The sequence below is a fragment of the Macaca mulatta genome, chromosome X, assembly GCF_049350105.2.
Source record: "Macaca mulatta isolate MMU2019108-1 chromosome X, T2T-MMU8v2.0, whole genome shotgun sequence".
NCBI lineage: Eukaryota > Metazoa > Chordata > Mammalia > Primates > Cercopithecidae > Macaca > Macaca mulatta.
Genome location: NC_133426.1, coordinates 9,416,996 through 9,440,321, shown reverse-complemented (window position 1 = coordinate 9,440,321; position 23,326 = coordinate 9,416,996). Strand labels below are relative to the sequence as shown.

The following is a 23,326-nucleotide window of genomic DNA, read 5'->3' as shown; positions in this document are numbered from 1 at the left end:
GTCTATCCATAAAATGGAACATTACTTGGCAATAAAATGGAAATTTTGACATATGCTACAACATGGAAGAACCTTGGGGACGGTATGCTACGTGACAGTAGCCAGTTACAAAAGGACAAATACTGCATGATTCAACTTATATGAGGTACCTGATTTGTCAAAATTATGAATGCAGAAAGTAGAATGGTGGTTGCCAGGGGTGGGGGAGGGGAGACTGAGAAGTTGCTGTTTAATGCATATAGAGCCTGTTTTGCAAGATGAAACGAGTTTCTGGAGATTGGTTGTATGACGTGAATACACTTAACACTACTGAACATCACAATGGTTAGGATGGTAAATTTTGTGTGCATTTCACCCTAATTATCAACAACAACAAAAACCCAAAGTGTATATTGTGCATCTCCCATAGCTATGGGACATCCCTGTGGATGTGTCCATCGGCGGGGACAAAAAGACACAGGGTTGAGGTCAAAATGCAGGCCAGGGAAAGAGGAAGATAGGAGAGTCCGAACAGGGGCATCACAGCCAGGGAGGCTGATGGCACGGAAGAGGGCTTCCCATGGACGGCAATGCATGTGCAGAAGGCAGCTTGGGTGGGAGTTGTCGGAGGCAGGCAGGGAACCTGGCATGGAAGTGAGACTTCCATGCCTTCATAAAATGCATCTTACCTGGTTTACACCTTTCAAACTGTCTGAAGAGAATGAGCAATGCTGTATGAGGCAGTGAAAAAATGAAAACAAACCCAGAAGCTCCTTTTTAAAAAGATAATATACAGATATATGTGTTCTCATATATGACACAGTCAGCAGTTCTTATACGAATTGTGGCTTTTTTTGTTTTGTTTTTTGTTCGTTTGTTTTGTTTTGACAGGCTCTCCCTCTGCCACCCAGGCTGGAGTACAGTGACGCAATCATGGCTTACTGCAGTCTCGACCTCCTGGGCTCAAGTGATCCTCCCACCTCAGCCTCTTGAGCAGCTGGGACCACAGACACACACCACCACACCCAGCTAACTTTTTGTACAATGAGAGATGGGGTCTCGTTATGTTGCCCAGGCTGGCCTCACACTCCTGAGCTCAAGAAATCTGCCTGCCTCAGCCTTTCAAAGTGCTGGGATTACAGGCATGAGCCCCTGTACCTGGCCTAGGGATTTTTTTTTTTTTAATAAACAAATGAAGACACACAGTGAAAAGAGTTATACTCTTTCTGCTTTAACTGAAGATATCTTGGTTACTGTGGACAGTGAAAATTTACTAAAATATATATGCTTTTTTCCCCAAGTCCTCTGAATTTCCTGATGCATAATGAAAGTATTTGGGGATCAAGCCAGGGTCAGACTGGTTTCTGTTTGTTGGCACCTCTGAAACGGCTGGATTGGTGTTGATAAGGAGATGATGGGGGGGGACCTTCAGCCCCTACATGCTGGTCGCTCAACCACAGACCCGTGGAGTTGGGGATAGAGAGCTCTGGCGCCACCTAGAGCCCGCCTACACTCACGGTCCCTCTGGCTGAGTTTCAAGGGCTCCCAGAAGGACTTGAGTAGATGGAAGGCTGTGGTGTTTCCTCCTGCACAAGCCACACACTCTTTAAACGTTTTAAATCACCTTGTCCCTAGAACTGTGGGTCTCATGTGCAGGACCAGGACACACATGTTTCTGTGCATTCCCTTTCATCCTGCAGACTTGAAGAGTGCCTTTCTTTCCCCAGTCTGCCTGGTTTTGTGATCATTCTCCCAAGCCATTATCATTTAAAATTTTATTTATTTAATTTAAAAATTTTTTAAAGAGATGAGGTCTCATCATGTCACCCAGGCTGGTCTTGAACTCCTGTGCTCAAGCAATCCTCCCACCTCGGACTCCCAAAGTGCTGGGATTACAGGCATGAGCCACCACACCTGGCCCAGGCCATTATCATTCTTCCAAAACATAATCTTCAGTCAATGCATACTATTCCTTTCATATAACAAAACACCATGGTATTGACAATACCAAGTTTTCTGGTACTCCAGATGGAACTATTCATTCTAATGGTGGGTTGCCCTGAAATCCCTTCCCACAGATTGTATACCAAACTTAATTGAAACTTACTTCAATTTTTTAGAGTAATTTTATATGCTAGGTAGTGTTTTGGGTGGTGTTTTCTTTTCTTTTCTTTTTTTTTTTAAGGACAGGGTTTAGATCACAAATATAAAAAAATGCTAGGATGTCATTGAACATTAAGAACAACAGCTGTATGCTTGAGCCCAGGAGTTCAAGGCTGCAGTGAGCTATTATTGCACCACTGTTCTTCTGCCTGGGTGACAGAGCAAGACTCCATCTCTAAAAAAAGAAAGAACAACAGATTAGATATCAAATATCCTGTTTTATTTTTAAAAGGAATTATTCCAAGAACTGTTTCAAGGAAATCTTTATTATTCACAAAGAGCAGAATTCCTTCCCTTCCCTCACACGAAAGAAAGAAAGAAAGAAAGAAAGAAAGAAAGAAAGAAAGAAAGAAAGAAAGAAAGAAAAAGAAAGAAAGAAAGAAAGAAAGAAAGAAAGAAAGAAAGAAAGAAAGAAAGAAAGAAAGAAAGAAAGAAAGAAAGATCACGAGTGTTGGGTTATTTTCCTAACCTTTTAGAAGAAAGCAAAGAAGCACCACCTCCCAAGACAAATAGTTTGTGTTTCGTGCCCCCAGCTAACTAAGCGCACAGTGAGAACACTGGCTGGAGGCCAAGGCAGGGTCTGGGAAGGGAGGCGCCTTGGCCTGCTGGGAGCCTATGGTCTGAAATATAGGCCCACCTGGTCTCCCTGCCTGCAAATTGCGATGGGGGAACAGGGGTGGTGGTGGTGGTATTGCATAGGTGGGGGGCTTCTGTCCTACACTGGGAGCTGACAAAGGTTTTGTGGGAAAACAGATAAATAATGGTTTCTAAGGGCTTCTTGGAGATAAGGAAGAGCAGGGTTTGAAAGAAGAGTCCGTAGTTGGAAAGGCCTTGCAGATACCGGGCCAGGAAGGGAAGCCCTGGAAACACTCTGGGGGCCTCAGGGACTGTGACAAGCTTCCTGATGTCAGACCCCAGGGTCTGGGGAGAGGGGAATTTACCTGGCAGTTGCCCACACTCTGCTAATCCTTTAAACAAAAACCACCTCTCTGCAAACATCAAATGAAACCCAGTTCTGACTCTGCTTCCTTCCTTTTCCTGCCAATCCTCTGGAAGGCTTCTTCCTCTCCCAGTCTCCCTGCATGCAACACAGCTCTGGCCAGGTCTTGCCCTCACTCTAGAACCATCAGCTGCTCCCAGTTTCCACAGAAGGAAGTCCATGCTCCTAGGTTCTCTGTGGTCTAGTCCAGGGGTTCTCAGAGCATGCTCCCTGGGCTGGCAGCGTCTATAGTATCTGGGGTCTTGGCAGATAAAGCAAATTCTCAGTTCCCCAAGACCTAGGAAGTCTGGGCTGCAGTGGGCCAGGAGTGTCTGCACCACCTGAGCAGCTCTGTGTGAGCTGCTGTGTGCTGGCCCCATTCTGTGTTTCCACCTCCTTCTCCCAAGCCTCCCCCTCTACTGTTCTCACTAGAACTTCCAGCTATGGCTTCCAGCTTTGGAGCACCTGGCAGACGTTTATATCTGCCTCTCAAAACTGCCTCAGCTGCAAAGGATGGCTCCACTGGCCTGTCCTCAGCAAAGACTTTCCTGGATCGACTTCCACCCTTCCTTCCTCTCTGAGTCTGCACTTGTGAGAGCCGTTCAGCCCACTCCGCTGCAAGCTCCTGGAAAGCGGGACCTAAAGGAATGATTTCAACCACGTGGTGGGAGTGCTTCTCACATACATCACATGAATGTATACAAATACACCAGAGCATTCTAGAAATGGTTAACTCTGCATGTATTTTCTGTAAGAAAAGTCACCTCCCAAAGGCACTGTGGGAAGATTTATATGCAGTGTCTTTTCCCGGGCAGTGGTGCCGGCAATGCCTGCGTGAATGGTGACATCATGCCTGATAAAGTCTATGGTCCTAGGAGATAAGAGGCAAGTAGTTCCTGCTTTTAAACATGAAGAGAACTGAGGCAAGATAAAAATTCCCAAATGACCTAAGTAGCTGAAACTGAGACATCAGAGCTGCATTGTAAGCAAACGTCAGGGCCCAGCAGCAGCATTCACGTGGGGTGAGAGCCCCAGAATTGCTCTCCACCCAGCCAGCCTGCCTGCCTCACCCCTAGCAAGAGCGTGCCCCACCTCTGGCCTCAACCTCTGGTGTTCAACCTGAGTCCTATGGCAGAAAAGACTGCGGAGGAATGCCACAGAAGCCACAGGCAGAACCGAGCAGCACAGAACAGAGGAGTGGAGCAGACCCGAATGACTTGTTTTTCCCATTAACCTTTGTAATCTTCATTTCTACAAACCCATTACTGTTGGAAAGACAGGGGGAAAAAAAAAAAAAAGACGATCTCTGTCCCACTATCCAAACCACTTGTGTTTAACCATATATGCCCCAAGTGTCAAATCATCATTTCATTCAGCTTGATGTTTTAAAAAGGGCACCCACACAATTTCCTGGCCATGTTTCAACAGAGTGAATCTGTTGGCAAAGAAACTCAGCATATTCAAGTGTGCAGTCATTAATATGACTCATTTTATACAGCCTTAAGGATGAACACCACGGATATAAGAATAAAGACACAAAATGTTTAACCTGTTGAGTCAACATATCAGTATACACATGGCAAAAGCCTTACCAAAAAAAAAAAAAAGCAACAAGAGATTGCAAGACTGCTGTCCTCTAAATGCTATCCTATGTATAAAGCGTTCTAGCCACGTAAATAGATGCAAAGGAAAGAGATTTCAGGAAATAATCTCCCCTAGCCCTTTCTGGAATTCTGCCCACTAGAAGATCTCAGCAAACAATATCCCCACCTCGCCCTTTCTGGAGTTCTGCTCATTACATAAAGCCCATAATAATTTACTGTATTTTTACTCAATTCATCCTCAAATTCCCTTCCCAGAGCCCATGGTTACCCACGGTACTAGAAGAGTTAAGAAGATATTCTTCACAGAAAAACAAAAACCAAGGTATAGAGAAGAGAGATGAAGTTTAGGGAAAGTAACCAATAAAAGAGACTTGAGTCGCAGTGCAGCAAAGAAACGTTGAGCCTGGACCATGAAAAGAGATGAAACTCAGTGGCAAAATCGAAGACGCAGGGAGAGGAAGGTCCACGAATTCCTCCGAATAAAAAGTTACAGGCACTACCACCATAGGTGAACTGAATGTGGCAGTAGTGAAATGCTATTACAACTAAATAACATTTCTCCAAAGGAAGCGTGTGCTTTTATTCCAAACCTTTTACAGATCCTACACACATTCAGAGAACTATTAAATACCACTGCATGTGTGGTCACTATGGTAAGCCAGACGTCCACTCGCATGTGATTGACATGTGCCAAGTGGCTGAAAAAAATCTTCTCTTATTTGATCACTTATCATCTCACCAAGAGGGTGGGAGGCATCCTTTTCTTTGCAAGGGCATTGAGCCAGAGAACTTTCCTCTGTGTCTTTACATCTAATAAACCACGTCATAGTTGGCAAATCAAAGTAGTGAAATCACGGAAGAAAGATCTGATTCCTTCCTCTTTTTTGTCATTTACTACAGCTGCAGACCAATGACCTTGCTTTCCCTATTATTAAAGGCAAGCACACCCACAACCAGCAGAGTAAATGGTACAACCACCCTCCGTGGTGCAAAGAACTGTTGCCACCTGCCCTGTCCATGACACTGGCTACCTTACTAAAACATGGTCTGGACACCGGAACTACTTGAGTTATTTAATCAGCCCATTTCACAACCCCACCAATGCTGTCATGACTACCATTCAGCAAATCCTTCTGAGCCCTCTCCTTAAACACGCCACTACATTCCATTCAAAACGCCTTTGGACTCTTAACTGCCACAAACAGGCTTTCTTTAGCAATAAAACCAAGTTATCAGGCAACTATTCTAAATGGTTTTTATGAGGGTTTGGTTCTAAAAGATAGCCAAGACGTAGGAATGCATCTTGCAGTTGGGGACAGGAGGGATATGAATGTGTCTGTCTGGGTGGGAGGGAGACATGGGATGAAGTTGTTTTCATTATGGAGCATTTTCTTTGTGTGAACAAATTAGCAAGTGACGTTAAAACAAACAAACAACAACAACAAAAAAAAAACCAGGCTTTTAACAACAACAACAACAAAAAAAACACCTTTTCCAAAATCTCCTTAAGCTGATAAGCAACTTCAGCAAAGTCTCAGGATACAAAATCAATGTGCAAAAATCACAAGCATTCTTATACACCAATAACAGACAAACAGAGAGCCAAATCATGAGTGAACTCCCATTCACAATTGCTTCAAAGAGAATAAAATACCTAGGAATCCAACTTACAAGGGATGTGAAGGACCTCTTCAAGGAGAACTACCAGCAACTGCTCAAGGAAATAAGAGAGGACACAAACAAATGGAAGAACATTCTATGCTCATGGATAGGAAGAATCAATATTGTGAAAATGGCCATACTGCCCAAGGTAATTTATAGATTCAATGTCATCCCCATTAAGCTATCAATGACTTTCTTCACAGAATTGGAAAAAACTACTTTAAAGTTCATATGGAACCAAAAAAGAGCCTGCATTGCCAAGACAATCCTAAGCCAAAAGAACAAAGCTGGAGGCATCACGCTACCTGACTTCAAACTATACTACAAGGCTACAGTAACCAAAACAGCATGGTACTGGTACCAAAACAGAGATATAGACCAATGGAACAGAACAGAGCCCTCAGAAATAATACCATACATCTACAACCATCTGATCCTTGACAAACCTGACAAAAACAAGAAATGGGGAAAGGATTCCCTATTTAATAAATGGTGCTGGGAAAACTGGCTAGCCATAAGTAGAAAGCAGAAACATTGAGAGACTTAAACGTTAGACCTAAAACCATAAAAACCCTAGAAGAAAACCTAGGCAATACCATTCAGGACATAGGCATGGGCAAGGACTTCATGTCTAAAACACCAAAAGCAATGGCAACAAAAGCCAAAATTGACAAATGGGATCTAATTAAACTAAAGAGCTTCTGCACAGCAAAAGAAACTACCATCAGAGTGAACAGGCAACCTACAGAATAGGAGAACATTTTTGCAATCTACTCATCTGACAAAGGGCTAATATCCAGAACCTACAAAGAACTCAAACAAATTTACAAGAAAAAAACAAACAACCCCATCAAAACGTGGGCAAAGGATATGAACAGACACTTCTCAAAAGAAGACATTTATGCAGCCAACAGACACATGAAAAAATGCTCATCATCACTCGCCATCAAAGAAATGCAAATCAAAACCACAATGAGATACCATCTCACACCAGTTAGAATGGCAATCATTAAAAAGTCAGGAAACAACAGGTGCTGGAGAGGTTGTGGAGAAATAGGAACACTTTTATACTGTTGGTGGGACTGTAAACTAGTTCAACCATTGTGGAAGACAGTGTGGCGATTCCTCAAGGATCTAGAACTGGAAATACCATTTGACCCAGCAATCCCATTACTGGGGATATACCCAAAGGATTATAAGTCATGCTGCTATAAAGACACATGCACATGTATGTTTATTGTGGCATTATTCACAATAGCAAAGACTTGGAACCAACCCAAATGTCCATCCATGACAGACTGGATTAAGAAAATGTGGCACATATACACCATGGAATACTATGCGGCCATAAAAAAGGAAGAGTTTATGTCCTTTGTAGGGACATGGATGCAGCTGGAAACCATCATTCTCAGCAAACTATCACAAGAACAGAAAACCAAACACCACATGTTCTCACTCATAGGTGGGAATTGAACAATGAGAACACTTGGACACAGGAAGGGGGAACATCACACACCGGGGCCTGTTGTGGGGTGAGGGGACGGGGGAGGGACAGCATTAGGAGATATACCGAATGTAAATGGCAAGTTAATGGCTGCAGCACACCAACATGGCACATGTATACATATGTAACAAACCTGCATGTTGGGCACATGTACCCTAGAACTTAAAGTATAAAAAACAAACAAACAAACAAAAGGCTATTGTTACAGACAAAGTATGCCCCTCACTTTGTAGAAAGGGCCAAGGCTGTGTCAGGTACTTCATTTCTTCCCCCAGACTCTCCCACCTTGGAAACAAGGGGTATGAGTGGTAACCGGGCTTGAGGCGACAGTTCTAAGAAGAGGCGACATTTACTCCACCTTTATGACCTGCCGGGCAACCATCGCTCATGGCTCTGCCAATATCACCTCTCCTTGCCCCTTGGCAACACACTGAAAGCGGTGTTTGTCTCCATCTGGACAAAGCGGCCAGTGCAGAGCAGAGCATGCCACAGCGTGCCAGTGCTGCCACAGCCAAGGATGGGATGGACAGAGAGGGGACCCGCTCAGTGTGCTCAGTGTGGGACGGACAGAGCCTCTGGGGGCATCTCAACCTGCAAAGGCTTCATCTACCTGTCCTTCAGGGGTGACTGCAAGGGCAAGTGGCACACTGGACAGAAGCTACATGTGGGCCTCCTGCCCTGCCAAGCCCACTAAGAGGTCAGCATGTGAGCCCAGGGGCCCTTGGTGTCTGCTGGGCTGCTGCCTCTCGCAGGACACTACCTCCCAGACGACAGACACGAAGACCTGTTCCCAGATCCCTGCGCCCTCAAGTCTCAAGGGAGGACATTCCCAGGGTCTGCTCTCAAAATTTCACCAGAACACTCTTCTTTCCAAGCCAATAGCAAACTGGGAATTCAACCAGTGTACATCAACCTTTTCTCCTAAAGCTCAGGGCTTTCAATTTGGTGGATCTCATTAGAGCTGCTCCATTTTTAAAAATAAAAGCCTACGCCATTTGCAGAACCCATAAAAAAAAAAAAAAAGTCATTTAAACTTCATTGCTAATGCTGATGCTAACTTCTCAATTCCTTGAACCTCAAAATAACCTTAACCTGTAGTGTGGATCCCACTGCACAGCACATACAGGTCCTCCAGAGACCCCAAATAAACACAAAAGTAAGCTAAACATTCTCTGTAAGTCTTACTATATTAACAACCATCACTATTTGCAAACATTGATTCATCTGATTAAATTACCTAAACCACACACTAAGGCAAAACCCCAATAGAAGTAACTTTCCCCAAAATAAAACAATTTGATCTATGTGGTTTTTCTTCTCCTGATTTTACTTAATAAAAACAATAAGCTGGCCAGGTGCGGTGGCTGACGCCTGTAATCCCAGCACTTTGGCAGGCCAAGTGGGGCAGATCCCTTGAGGCCAGGAGTTCAAGACCAGCCTGGCCAACATGGCGAAACCCCATCCCTACTAAAAATACAAAAATTAGCCAGGTGTGGTGGCACACGCCTGTAGTACCAGCTACTGGGGAGGCTGAAGCACGAGAATCATTTGAACCCGGGAGGCAAAGGTTGCAGTGAGCCGAGATCGTGCCACTGCACTCCAGCCTGGGCAAAAGAATGAGACTCTGTCACAAAACGATAGAAAAAATAAAATTAAATTAAAAAAACAAAAACAGTAAGCTGGGCATGGTGACATGCACCTGTAGTCCCAGCTACTCAGTAGGCTGAGGCAAGAGGATCACTTGCGCCCAGAAGTTTGAGGCTGCAGCGAGCTATGACTATGCCTGTCAGTAGTCACTGCACTCCAGCACGGGCAACAGAGTGAGATGTCATCCTTCCTTCCTCCCATCCTCCCTCCCTCCCTCTCTCCCTTCTTTCCTTCACTCAAAATAAATGAAATAAAAACCATAATGGAAAATAGCCTAAACAAGTCAGGGTCTCCTTTGTTTTAACAAGAAAATAAGCAGAGTAGCAAACAGCCATTAGCCCCCAAATGTTCACAGGATAGAAATACCCACTCCTGAATCACAGACAAAGACATCAGACAGCCTCGAAGGCATGGGTTTCACCTGACGTCCTCCAGTGTCCCCACTAAGGAGCATGCCCTCCGTCTGACCACACACCATTTCTGCCTCAGGAGTAGCTCTGGAGGGGGTGGGGTGCTGGGGGAGTGGGGTGGGGATGTAAACCTGCTGACGTCTTAGGCGGCCCCTTACTGCTGCCACGTTGTGAGTAGCAGCTCCCGGAACATCTGTGCTAATCAACCTTGGGGCTGCAGGGCCACCTGCTCCAGGACAGCTCCAAGGAGCCAGCAGCAGAGGGGGACACAGCACAACATGGGCTTGGAGCAGCAGTCAGGGCACCTTAGCAACGCCGAAGAGGGGACACATGTTGTAAGAAATTAGCTCCTAGCAAACAAGAGTGCTGTCCCTCGACATCCAGCCCCTTCTCTTCAAATGCAGGACCACACCACATGGTCTCGCAAACCCTTACAGCCTGCTGGAAAAAACCTCCCCTCTGCGGCTAAGCGGCTCCTGAATGCAAGCTTAGTGGATGTAATTAGATTCACAAGAGGGTTTAGGGCTGCCAGCGAAGAGGCAGGAAGTGACATGAATCAACTCTATCCACGATTTGGCCCCTACAAAATGACTCGCAACACATGACCGTTCAAGAGAAACTGCCCAGAGTGGGTTCCATGACAAGGTGGCAGGCGGATTTTGCTGTAAACAAAACTAACATTATAATGCATATTTGGGGGAAAAGCCAAAAGGGTAATTGAAAGCTTTAGAAAATAATTTATGATGTGATATTTAAAAGAAATTTTCCCTAGGGTGTTTGAAATTATAGGTACTTTTTAGAAGCTGAACTTAACAGCCATTTGCCTCTGAAAGGAGAAAAATGGACGACTCTCTCCCCAGAGCTGTTAATGCAGATTTCAGAGAGAAGACAGCAACAGGCAACAGCCACGGTCCCTGGCACCGAGTGGACAGGATGAGCCCAGCTAAGCGAGGAGCCGCTGTCCCCTTCTCAGTCCTTCCCCACCCTCCCAACTCTGCTCCCTCTCCTCCGGAGCAGCCTGAGGGCGTCAGGCAGACCTCCTTTTTGTGCTAACCCAACTGGGTTAAGTTAATGAGGAAAATGCCAAAGGGCCACCCAGTTTCTGGCCTTAACCTTCCCAAGAACTTGTGCATAAGGCCAGCAAGTGGTAGACCTGCTGCAAATGCCCAGTGAAATGGCCTGTGGCTCTGTGTGAAAATTCCACAGCCCAGATCTATTCAAGACCTGCTCAGGACTCTCCAGGGGTGGGCCTGGGCGCCCAGGAAAACAGTGCAGAAGAAAAAAACTGGAAACACACGCACACGTGCGCACGCGCGCACGCACACACACACACACACACAAAAAGGCTACACGTCTGCCCTGAACTTTCCTACAAGGAGCACTTCCCCAGCCAAGTAGAGACGGAACAACAAACCACCTGGGAAGAAAGAGAAAAACAAAACTGCCAGCCTCATCCTCTCCTCCTGACCTAACCGATAGATCTGAGTATCGGTCAGCACCCCTCCCCTGACATCTCGGGCCGTGGATGCCACCTGGGCCTCACAAAGAAGAACATACGTGCACTTGGTAGGGCTGACTGTTACATGCTCTTTGTCTCCAGCTCCCCCCACGCTGGGCAAGAGGAAGCTCTGGCCCTCATTTGTCTGTGGAGATAGTGATCCGCCTGTCTCCTCCTGCATCGCTTTCCCAGCACCAGCTTCTCAACGACAAGGTCCGCGTTGCCCATGCCTGTGAAACAAGATGCGACCACTTTGTGAAAGTGGCCCATCGCAATCCTATCCTGGCCACCTGGTCCCCTGGTCCCCACACACACAAAGATAAAACGAGCCTACAAAATAAGACGTGTAGCAGCTGTCACTACAGGGAGGGGAGTTTATGAACCACTATTCAAATGATGTTTTAAAAACCACGGAGAGGCCAGGTGCGATGGCTCATGCCTGTAATCCCAGCACTTTGGGAAGATCGCTTGAGCCCAAGAGTTCGAGGCTACAGTGAGCTATGATTGCACAACTGCACTCCAGCCTAGGCAAAAGAGCAGGAACCTGTCTCAAAAAACCATGGATTCCTGCGCTTTACACTGAGATGGATGTACCTCTTTCCCTCATTACACTTTTGCAGATGGGGGCAGATAACTGCAACAAGTCAAACAAGGCTTGGGCGAGCTAGTTTACCATTTGATCATGCTTTTAAGCAGAGCAATATAGAATATGAATATGTTGGTGTCTCAATCTATGAACTACCTGCAGAGTTCTTTTCATGAACTAGCCACTTGTAAGGGTACACGCTCCATCCTGGAGCTCTACATAAAATGCTAGAAAATGCTACCTAATCCATAGAGACAGAAGGCAGATTAGTGGTTGCCTAGGAATGGAGAAAGAGGAGGGCGGGGAGATTTAAATAGAGATTTAAATTTAGATAGAGAAGAATATGTGTTCTGGCTTTAAGAAGAACAATTTTGAAAGCACCCATTGGTGCTTTTGTAATGAGGAAAACCACATAAAGGTGGCTGGAGTCTTAGAAGTTCTATGCACATTTGGTCACAGAAGTCTTCCGTGTTGTGTGTTGTGTGAGAGCAGAGGAAAAACAGCTTGTGGGTTTTTTTCCTAACACAGTTATTGAAAGTGTGTTTGGAAATAAAAATTTGTAAATAAACTCTGCTGCTTTATATCTCGTTACACATATTACTTAAATAAAATTCCATCTAAACCACATTATCATTTTGTCCACATCTCTCATTTAAAGGAAAGTGGGTCTGCAGAACACAAAATGGGGATTCTACACAGTGGCTCCCGGAGATCCTTCAGGGCAAAAGTTTAATCCCTTTTCCCAAGAGTCTTTTAAGTACCTACTCAGTGAAACCAACCAGCAGATGCCCTGAGGCTTCTCTCTCTCCTTCCATCAACCAGTTCTCCTGTGGCATGGCTTTCCTTTGAACAGATATTAGACTGTCCATCTTTATCACTAAATATGTACTTCTAGCTCAAAAAAAGAATCACATCTACCATTCTTCTAAACACATGGAACGATACCTGACTTCACTCTCGTAACTACGGAAATGCAAATGTAAATATAAAACCATATTTCACCTATCACATTCACAGAGAATACAAACAAACAAACTACAAATATCCTATGCTAGAGATGATGTAAAAGGGGTCTGAGAAACTCAGAAATGTCTCTGAACATTCACAACGCACACACCTTCTGACTTAAGAACTCCGATGCTAGGAATTTCTATGCGTAGCTATGCCCTGGTGATACAAAGTTGGCCAGCTATGCTGACTAACTAAGCTGGTGTCTCCATCGAAGAAGAGAAGACAGACAGTAAGACCACAAGCACAGCCCAGTGTTTTGGGGGCTCTGGGAGCCCAGAACGAGACAGTACAGGCAGCGGGATGATGGCCCCCGGAGCCAATTTATAACTCCTCGCCTTACCTCTGCAGAACAAGCTTCCCTCACCACCACCAGCATTCCACTAAGTTAACTGAATCGTTTAAGAACAAACGTGCTGCTATAGGAGGGTTACGACGGTGATCACAGAGGAACCATAACACAGTGTCACGGTGCCTCTCATGCCCCACCCTCCCCAATGGCTCAGAAACCACCATTCTGAGATTTTACTTTCTGATCTACAAAGAGTTGTTAAAAGGGTGCTCAGGAATGGCATGTACTACTTACAAATGACTTTGCTAAATTCATGAGGCAAAAAATGTTTTTCCTTCCTTTTTTTTTTTTTTTTGAGACAGGGTCTCGCTCTGTCACCCAGGATGGAGTACAGTGGCACCCTCACGGCTCATTGTAACCTCGACCTCCCAGGCTCAAAGAATCCTCCCATATCAACCTCTCGAGTAACTGGGACCACAGGCACGCATCATCATGCCCAGCTAATTTAAAAAAAATTTTTTTAGAGAGATGGGGTCTCACTATGTTGCCCAGGTTGATCTCGATCGAACTCCTGGGCTCAAGTGATCCTCCGGCCTCGGCCTCCCAAAGTGCTGGGATTACAGGTATAAGCCACCACGTCTGGCCCTTCCTCATTTCTGAACCTTTTCTTTGGATACTGTTTTGGTACCTCCAATCACCCCCACTTCAAAAAAGCCTTTAGGTATTTGTCTTGGCTGGTTTGAATGCAGCGGTGTTTACAAATAATTAGTCACAACCAGTTACAGATTTCTTTGTTCCTCTCCACGCACACTACTTCACTTGGCCAGACTTGAAAAAAATTTTTTTTTCATAAAAAAGGAAGATATCTTCATGTCTGTACTAAAAATGGAAATAAATGTGAGTCAATTAATTAAAATTTACAGCCAGCCTTCAAAAGAACATGCTAATTTTGCCAAAAAGGATGTGTAAGCACTTTCCTATTAATAAGCCAACTATAAAACCAAGGTGGAGAGTTATTTCTCTTTGAAAGCGACATATCACCAACATTCTTGTGGTACACAGGAGTATTGCTTTAGTTCCCGTATATAAAAGCATCATGTCCCCAAGTTCACTTTCTAACCTCTTAAAACCATCCAAGCTCCAAGTGACATGTAATGTACAGGAATAGACGGCCAGCTCCCTCCAGACGCTCCCTCCAGACCTCAGCACAGCGCTCTAAACCCTTGGCGGCTGGCATCTTCGTGACAGTCACTCTCTTTCTAGCACGAAAACAGAAAGCGCAGTGGCCTGCCACCTTGTGTACAAGACAGGCAACAACATGTCACCTCACTGGGAGCATAAGCAGAGTTTTCTGCCTGCCAAGAAAATAATCTACATATTGCCAAAGGAAAGATACGAGTATTCAAATCCACTTAATACATTAACATTTATAAAAATCAGTTGTAATAAAATTAGGAACTGTTCGGACACTTGATGCTGGGCCCATGCTTGGCCGAGACATATAACTCTAAGTGCATGTCCCAATCGAGATCTCTGCAGTGATGTGGGTGGGACAACTGGACTCCCACTTTGATGTTCCACTCACTCCTGTGTGTCGTGGTAAATGTGGGAGGAAGCTCAGGTCTTACCTTTTGACGACCAGTTTCAGGGTCTTATGGGACCCCTTCACCAGGCAAATCGCTTCCTGTCTAAACCCTGAGAGACCAATGTCATTGATGCCGACGATCTCATCTCCAGCCAGTAACTTGTCGACCGCCGCGGCTTTACTGCCCTCTTCAATCTGTAACAGAGAAGCATATTCCATGAGCCTTCCACGAGCAGCAATTCCTGAGGCAGAGCAGGTCCTTGGAAAGCAACAGACATACCTCAAGCTTGGCGGGAATGGGGCCCAGGGGGCTGACCTTATTACCACTCAGGGGATCAGGGATGTACTATACCCCTCACCCTGGCCTGCCTTCCCTGGACACGCTCCTGTTTATCCAGGGAATGGGAAAGCTCGGAAACACACACAATGGAAAACAGGGGACCTGAAGATACTGATTCATTTTCTAGATTTCCTTTAACCAGACAATAATTTTGGACCATTTTAAATTATTTATTAATTATTTCTCATACATTAATCCTGGAACTAGACTGTTTTTGTAACAACTTTATAGAAATATAATTCAAATACCATATATTCACTCAAATAAAGCATGGCTTTTAGTATTTTCAGAGTTGTACAACCATCACGACCATCAATATTAGGGCATTTCCCCTAACCCCAAAAGAAACCTTGTGCTCATTACTACTCAGCTTCTAATCCCTCCAGCCTCTGGCAACCACAAATGTACTTTCTGTGTCCATGAATTTGCGTGTCCTAGACAGTTCATATAAATGGAGTCATACAATATGTGGCTTCTTGGGTCTGGCTTCTCTCACTTAGCACGATGCTTTCCAAGTTCACCTACATTGTAGCACGTAGCAGTACTTCATTTCTTTTTATGGCTGAATAACATTCACTTGTATGGAGAGACCACATTTTATCTATTCATCAGTGTCTACTTTTGGCTATTACAAAGTGGAATTGCTGGGCCCTATAACTACATTTAACAACCTGAAGAGCTTCCAGGCTGTTTTCTACAGTAGCTGTACCGTTTTTACATTCCCACCATCAGTGTATGAAGGTTCCAATGCCTCCATATCCTTGCTAACACGTATCTGTTTTTTGTCATAGCCCTAATCTGATTACTATACCATGCTGTGTATGTTAAGATATTCACTACTCAGTGCTAAACACAGTATCCTCCCAATGTGTACTGACTGACTCCCTAACAGCCTGAATGCCATCCATTCTATAGCTTTTTTTCCCTTTTTTCTTTTTTTTGAGACAGAGTCTTACTCTGTCACCCAGGCTGGAGTGCAGTGGTGTGATCTCGGCTTACTGCAATCTCTGCCTCCCAGTTCAAGCAATTCTCCTGCCTCAGCCTCCTGAGTAGCTGGGATTACAGGCGCCTGCCACCACACCCAGCTAATTTTTGTATTTTTAGTAGAGACAGGGTTTCACCCCATTGGCCAGGCTGGTCTCGAACTCCTTTGACCTTGTGATCCATCCGCCTGGGCCTCCCAGAGTGCTGAGATTAGAGGCATGAGCCACCGTGACCGGCCTATATTCTGTAACTTTTATTAACCTAGATTTTCCTATACAGTAAAATGGAACTCAACAGCAATTCGTTCCAGCTAATCTGCCCATTTTCTGGCACACTGGCCAGTGAGCCAATGAGCCAGCTGCTTTCTTTCCCCCTCCCACCCCCCAAAGTTTTACTGGAATACAGCCACACCCATTGGTTTACATATTGCTACAGGGCAGAATTGAGTCGCTTGGCCCACAAAGCCAAAAATACTTACTACTGGGCTTGTTCCAAAAATGGTTTGCCAACTCTGTTTTACACCAAAAAGCTTTAAAACTGCTAGGAAACCAGTAAGAAGAAATCACTGGTTACAAGCATATCAGCATACAGCTTTGAGTTCACTGCTACCCAGCTGCATGGCTAACCCGAGAATAACTTCCAAGAGTGAGCCTGAAGCTAATGCCGTCCATTCTTCTGGCAGTTGAAAAGCTAGGTGCTTTGGATTCAAGCTTACTTTTTGGGGTGGGGGGCCAGAAGAAGCTAGGTGCTAAGTAACTTACAATGCCTCAATTCTGAAGCTGCATATTTTCCTGAAATCTCCACCTACATCTGAGGACAACTGAACTCTTGTGAATAAAGCAATTATTCACTGCTAGTCAATACCATAAACAAAATTTTAAAACCACTCCTGACAAAAATATGCAGCAATTTTTTCAGTCACCAACTGGTTCCAAAAGTTCTAGAGGATTTTATCCCGATGTCTTTATAGACTGTAAATAAGCTTCCACCCGCCAAGGTTGCACACACAGCCAAGGAATAGCAAAAGGCAGGCAATACCTGGTGGAGACTGGGTTTCGACATGCCCCAAGAGGGAGACCAAGGGGCCGGCCAGGAGGCTGGGGATCTGCAGCAACCCTCCCCCAAGGTTTCTGCACAGAGGAAAGGCTCCTTCCAGGCTGTGCCTCAGGAGGATGGATCAGAGATGAAGGGCGCTGTTTCTCTAGGTCACTGCTAAGTGCTGTGGCTGGAATGACCTACTCTCATCTGTATTTCAATGCTAGAAAGCCTACATGTTGACGTGGCTGACTTTGCTCATTTCTATTCCCCCTGAACCAAATAAGAGTATCCAGGCAGGGTGGGAAAGGCAGTAAAAATGAGGTGCGTATAAGGAGGCAAGTTACAGACATCTGGGGGTCCAGGGATTCCAAGGAAGCTCTTGGCATCCTGGAGCTGGTCTTTTGTTTTGGAGACTTCAGGTCTTAGTGACTTTTCTTGCCTGTCAGGAATTCCACCTAGTTGAAAGACCGCAGAAGTTTTTTTCTATCCACGTGTTATCCATGGCTGCCAACTCCAGACCCTAAGACTTCTGGTCTCTTTTTCCTCATTACCACAATAAAAAGTTATGCATTCCTCAGTATCTAAAAACAAGGGGCTGAGTGCGATGGCTCAGGCCTGTAATCCCAGCACTTTGGGAGGTCAAGGCAGGCGGATTACCTGAGGTCAGGAGTTCAAGACCAGCCTGGCCAACACGGTGAAACCCTGTCTCTACTAAAAATACAAACAAAAATTAGCTGGGCATGGTGGCACATGCCTGTAATCCCAGCTACTCGAGAGGCTGAGGCATGAGAATTGCTTGCTCCTGAGAGGTGGAGGCTACAGTGAGCTGATATCATGCCACTGCACTCCAGCCTGGGCGACAGAGTCAGACTCTGTCTCAAAAAATTAAAATTAAAAAAAAGTAAAATAAAATCAAGGAAACTATTTTGACCCACTATAAAAGTGATATATGGTGAGCTTTAAAACTGTGTCTAGGGCTGAGAGCAGTGGCTCATGCCTAGAATCCCACCACTTTGGGAGGCCAACGTGGAAGGATTGCTTGAGTCCAGGAGCTCGAGACTAGCCTGGGTAATATAAAAAAAAAAAAGGTAAAAAAATTAGCCAGATATGGTGGCACCCAGCTACTCAGGAGGCACCTAGCTACTCGGGAGGCACCCAGGTACTTGGGAGGCTAAGGCAGGAGGATCACTTGAGCCTAGAAGGTTGAGGCTGCAGTGAGCTGTTATCATGCCACCCTACTCTAGCCTGGGTGACAGAGCGAGACCCTGTCTCAAAAAAATAAAAAGGCCAGGCATGGGGGCTCACGCTTGTAATCCTAGCACTTTGGGAGGCCAAGGTAGGTGGATCACGAGGTCAGGAGTTCGAGACCAACCTGACCTAGATGGTGAAACCTCATCTCTGCTAAAAATACAAAAAATTGGCCAGGCTTGGTGGCGCATGCCTATAATCCCAGCTACTCAGGAGACTGAGTCATGAGAGTCGCTTGAACCCGGAAGATGGAGGTTGCAGGGGGTCGAGATCACGCCACTGTACTCCAGCCTGGGCGACAGAGTGAGACTTCATCTCAAAAATAAATAAATAAATAAAATTAAAATAAAAACAAAAATAAATGAAGTTGTGTCCTCTCCACAATGACATGTTTGAATTTAAGTATCACAGGAAAATCTTTAGGCAAAACCATGAAGACTAATGGCTTGTAGGGTCTTGGGACAGCTTTTGGAGCAGCACTTCTTCAGGGTGACAGTTCTGTGTCTGACTCAGTGGTGACTGGGTGGGGTTTTCGGTGGGAATGTGTCTCATTCCCACAAGCGCATGTGTAACAAGTCCTGCAAGACTCTCAGAAAGGGCTGTCAGTTGCTCTGACTTCACTGCAAAGGATAACATGATGCTGTTTCTTCTCATCTGCAAAGATTCCTAAAGCTTCCCCTCTAGATACGAAGGCCGCATTCCACAACATCCATCTGCCTTCCCCCGCCACACTCCACCTACATTTCCCAGGAAAAATGTGTTTTGGTTTGGGAGATAAAGTCTTCATTTTTTCCCCTGGCTTCCTTGTCCAGAGAAAGTACCTCTACATGTTTATGGTGCTATGGGGAAAGTAGTCAGGAAAGCAGCAGCAGCTTTGAAAACCTCCATTCTATTCTCTTTGCCCCACTGAACTTCTCAAGTTCAGTAGAATTAATTAGGCTTAATTAAGGACTGGGCCTGTGGCATCCCTAGTGCCGCATGCATGATAGCATCACGATGATGCTCATTTTGTCATAGTCCCAGGTCTACAAGCTAAGGAAGCACTTGGCACTGCACCGATTAGTGACAGCCGCCTAATGTCTGTGGAGTGCCAGAGCCACAAATGAGGCAGTTCTGTCCTGTAGTACTTAGGAAAAATCTTTGCTCTCGCTTGCTCTAACCTCAAAAAGTCCCTCTACCAAAAGCTAGGAAGTCAATCACCCCCGACCCACGACGATGCCAGCCCAGGTGCCGTGCTATAGGCACTCACAGACCCAAAGCACCAAGTCCACACACCCAGGCAAATACTGTTGTCTTAAGTTTTTAACTGATATTCTGTATGGAAACTCACTCTTACGGCCCTGATTAGAGTTCAATGTCTCCTAACGTGCAGAATGCCTCATTGTTCTCATGGAAATGTTTTCTCTAGGAAGAGCAGGAAAAAAACAGTTAATCAAAGTCTTTTATGGAACAAAGTTGTTGATACTTCGTTGAAGAGACAATCCCAATGAAGTCCCATGAGGGTGAAGGCATCCTGAGTGCAGCGGGGAAGCAGGCTCACGCTGGAAAGAATGGGGTCCCTGCAGTGGCAGCATGAGGGGGATGTGATCCTCTGTCTCGGGTGGAGATAAGAAGGCCTCCAAATAGAAACGGCAACTAGAAAAGGCTGGGAAGGCCTTCCGCAGAGGCTTCCCCACGAAGAAGGGCGTGGAGGCAGGAGGCCTGAGGCATGAGTGTGTGTGCGGGTGCGTGTCTGAAGCTAGGGCAGATGTGGGGGAAGATGAGGACCCCGCCCTGGAATGGGAATCTGGACGCTGTCCTGCAGGCAGTGGGGGCCCAGCGAAGGCAGCCATGGCAGTGGGGGAGTGAACTCATCACTACAGCAGCTGCTTCTGGAAGACTCTTATAGTCACACACAAATGAATTTCTTTGGCAATAAGAATAAAACGACAAGGACAACGACCCTGATGGGCACCACCACTACATCTCTGCAGAACTCTTGGGGAAAGAGGCAGAGAAAATCACGGGAGTAATGCACCAACTCCAGAGGCTGGGAGGGAAGACCTGGCCACGCCACCTGCCGTAGGGTTTGCAGCTTGAGGGATTTGGAAAATCACAGTGACCAGAAATCAAAATGAGAAGAGAAAAAGGAGCTGGTTTTTTGTTTTTTTTTTTTAAGTCCAGTATCATATTTCAAGGGCTATGAGTCACACCTGCAATTGATCAATTCTGACCACCTCAACAATGCTTCACTTTCCAGAGATAAAGTATCTGCATGACAAGGACAAGCAATGAAGTCACCTCTCCGTCTGCTTAATTTATTGAGCTCAGCGTATTCAGAAAGAAAACCTGACTCATCCAAGAAACAGGCACGTTGGGAAATAGATGAGAACACCTTGTCCACACTGAAAGTTCTCTGTGAGACAGACTTGTGCTCCGATAACAGGGAAGCCCCTAGAAGATGGAAATCCCCACCCAAATGTGTTGAGACTTAAAAAAAAAAAAAATTCCTGGCCCCTGCTGCGATCCCAGAGGCCTGAGGGGCGGGGAAGGGAGGTGCGGCACATCCAGATTCATAAGGCTTTTGGGCAGCAGGCACCATGCGCCGCCAAGATGCCCAAGGGGAAGGTCAGGTCAGCCCCGGGGTGGCCAAGGCAGAGTCCAGAGGTCTGCCAGGCTGTCGGCTCAACCTGCTTCAGCAGAAGTGGAAATGAAGCCCAAAAAGGCAGCAGGAAAGGATAAAATCCTCAGGGGAAAAAAACACAAAAGAGAAAAGGGGGAGCAAAGGGCAAATGGGCTGAAGTGGCTCAGCAGGAACCTGAAGACTGACCCGCAGGAAGCAGAGTCTAAATGCAAGTAGAGTCCAGGCTCCCAGGAAGCAGGAGGGAAAGAAACCTGATTACTATCATATGCTGCTCAGCGGCCCCCGTCTCCCTTCCCATATATGCCAGGGGAATACTGTCAGCAACTGTTTTGTAAATGCAAGTTTTTTAGTAGTTCTGTAAACATTTTTTGAGGAGAGAATCCCACCTGATTACATTTTTTAAGCATAAATGCCTTTTTTTAAAAAGAGGTGAAATCATTTGCTGGTTGTTTTTTTGGTATATATTTAGAGAGGCTTTGACTGTCTTGAGTGCCAGGCTGGGCGGACAGTTTTCATATCCTACAACACAAAGCATACTGACTGGCAATTTGCAGTCATGGTCATGCATTTAACATGTCTTGAGCAGCTTAAATTACTTATACTCATAGGTTTGTTTTCTGTTTTTGAGACAGGGTCTCACTCTGTTGCACAGGCTGGAGTGCAGTGGTGCAATCACAGCTCCCTGCAGCCTTGAACTCCCGGGCTCAAGCGATCCTCCTGCCTCAGCCTCCCAAGAAGGTGGGACTACAGGCACATGTCAGCACACTTGGCTAGTTTATTTTTATTTTTATTTTTTGTAGAGACGAGGTCTCAGCATGTTGCTCAGGCTGGTTTCAATCTCCAGGCCTCCAAGTGATCCTCCTACCTTGACCTCCTGTTTGGTCGCCCAAAGTGCTGGTGTTATAGGTGTGAGCCCATGGGTTGTTTTTTAGTAGAACTGTTTTGGAAGGAAAGGGACTCCTTGATCCTGACTCTCCCTGTCAGAAAGGCATGCACCCAGGAAGTCTTCCGGTCATGGCAGTCGGTTTTCCTAATCGCTCTGTTAATGTGCTATGAAAGGCTGAAAACTTGAGTATGCAGTGTTGCTGATAATGGTGAGTGACTGTGACTTCTGATGTGACAGCTCATCAACATCTGAAGGTACCGGCACTTGGGGAAGGAAATGTGGCCCATCCAGCAAGGCAAGTTGTGAAACATCCTGAGAACACGTCATCTACACAGAAGTTTCGCCCTGAGACAGATTTGTGCTCTTAAAGATGGAAACCACCACCCAAAGGTGCTGAGACTTCAAAACATCATAATTCCTGGCCTTTTAAGGAAAATTTGCCTCCAAGTTTTCAGCTAGAAATCTCTGGAATTCCTAGAAAAGAATCCCAAGACACAGCTCTTAGATTTTCTGTAAGGACATTAAGAACGGGATACAAATTGAAACAGCTCTGTATTCATCTTCCAAAGTATCCATAAAATCTCTATTAGGAAAGAAAAAATTTCTTTCCTCATAGTTGACAAAATTAGTAAGAAAGCAAGGAAAATGACAAAACAATACAAAAAAGCTCTTCAGGAGGCTGAGGCGGGATCACCTGAGCCCAGGAGTTGGAGGCTGCAGTGTGTGCTATGACCACGCCTGTGAAGAGCTACTGCACTCCTGTCTAGGTAACATAGTGAGGCACCCATCTCTTAATATATACCATAATAATAATAATAACACTAACAAAATAAATCAAACCCCTCCTCATGTATTTTGGAACTAGATGTTCAAGGAGGTATTTAGTCCACAAAGGTCTAACCCTTGTTTCATCTCTCTCTAAAATGAGGGCTGCATCGCACGAGGCCCCATGGCAAGGAGAGGCGCGAGGATGAGGCACGAGGAGAGGACGAGGACGTGGCTGCACCAGGTGACAAAGCCATGCTAACGGACACACAGGCCAAGGGAGTGTCATGACAGAAAGCCTACAGCTGGGTGATTGGCTAGGTGAAAAGGGGGCATGTGGCTCTCAAAAATGTGGAGGGAGGAGTCCATCAGGATGTAGCCATCGGGAGATGAGGTGAAGATCTGGAGGTGGTGGAGACTGAGTTGGCAGACAACATTTCTACAGAGCAACAGAAGGTGAGCTGACTGTCCCAGGAGTGACTGGGAGAAACGGGCAGGGGTGGAATGTGCCCCAGGCAGGTGGGA

The 23,326-nt window shown here is 45.6% G+C and overlaps 1 protein-coding gene across 2 annotated transcripts in view; it reads right to left on the bottom strand.

Annotated features, from left to right (window-relative positions):
- The window catches only part of SHROOM2 (shroom family member 2), a 164,037-nt gene that overhangs the window by 62,937 nt on the left and 77,774 nt on the right, over positions 1-23,326 (bottom strand). For both annotated transcript variants that reach the window (XM_015126922.3, XM_015126923.3), the window contains exon 2: positions 14,961-15,112. In XM_015126922.3, the coding sequence (XP_014982408.3) occupies positions 14,961-15,112 (152 nt within the window). The remainder of the gene's footprint in view (positions 1-14,960; positions 15,113-23,326) is intronic.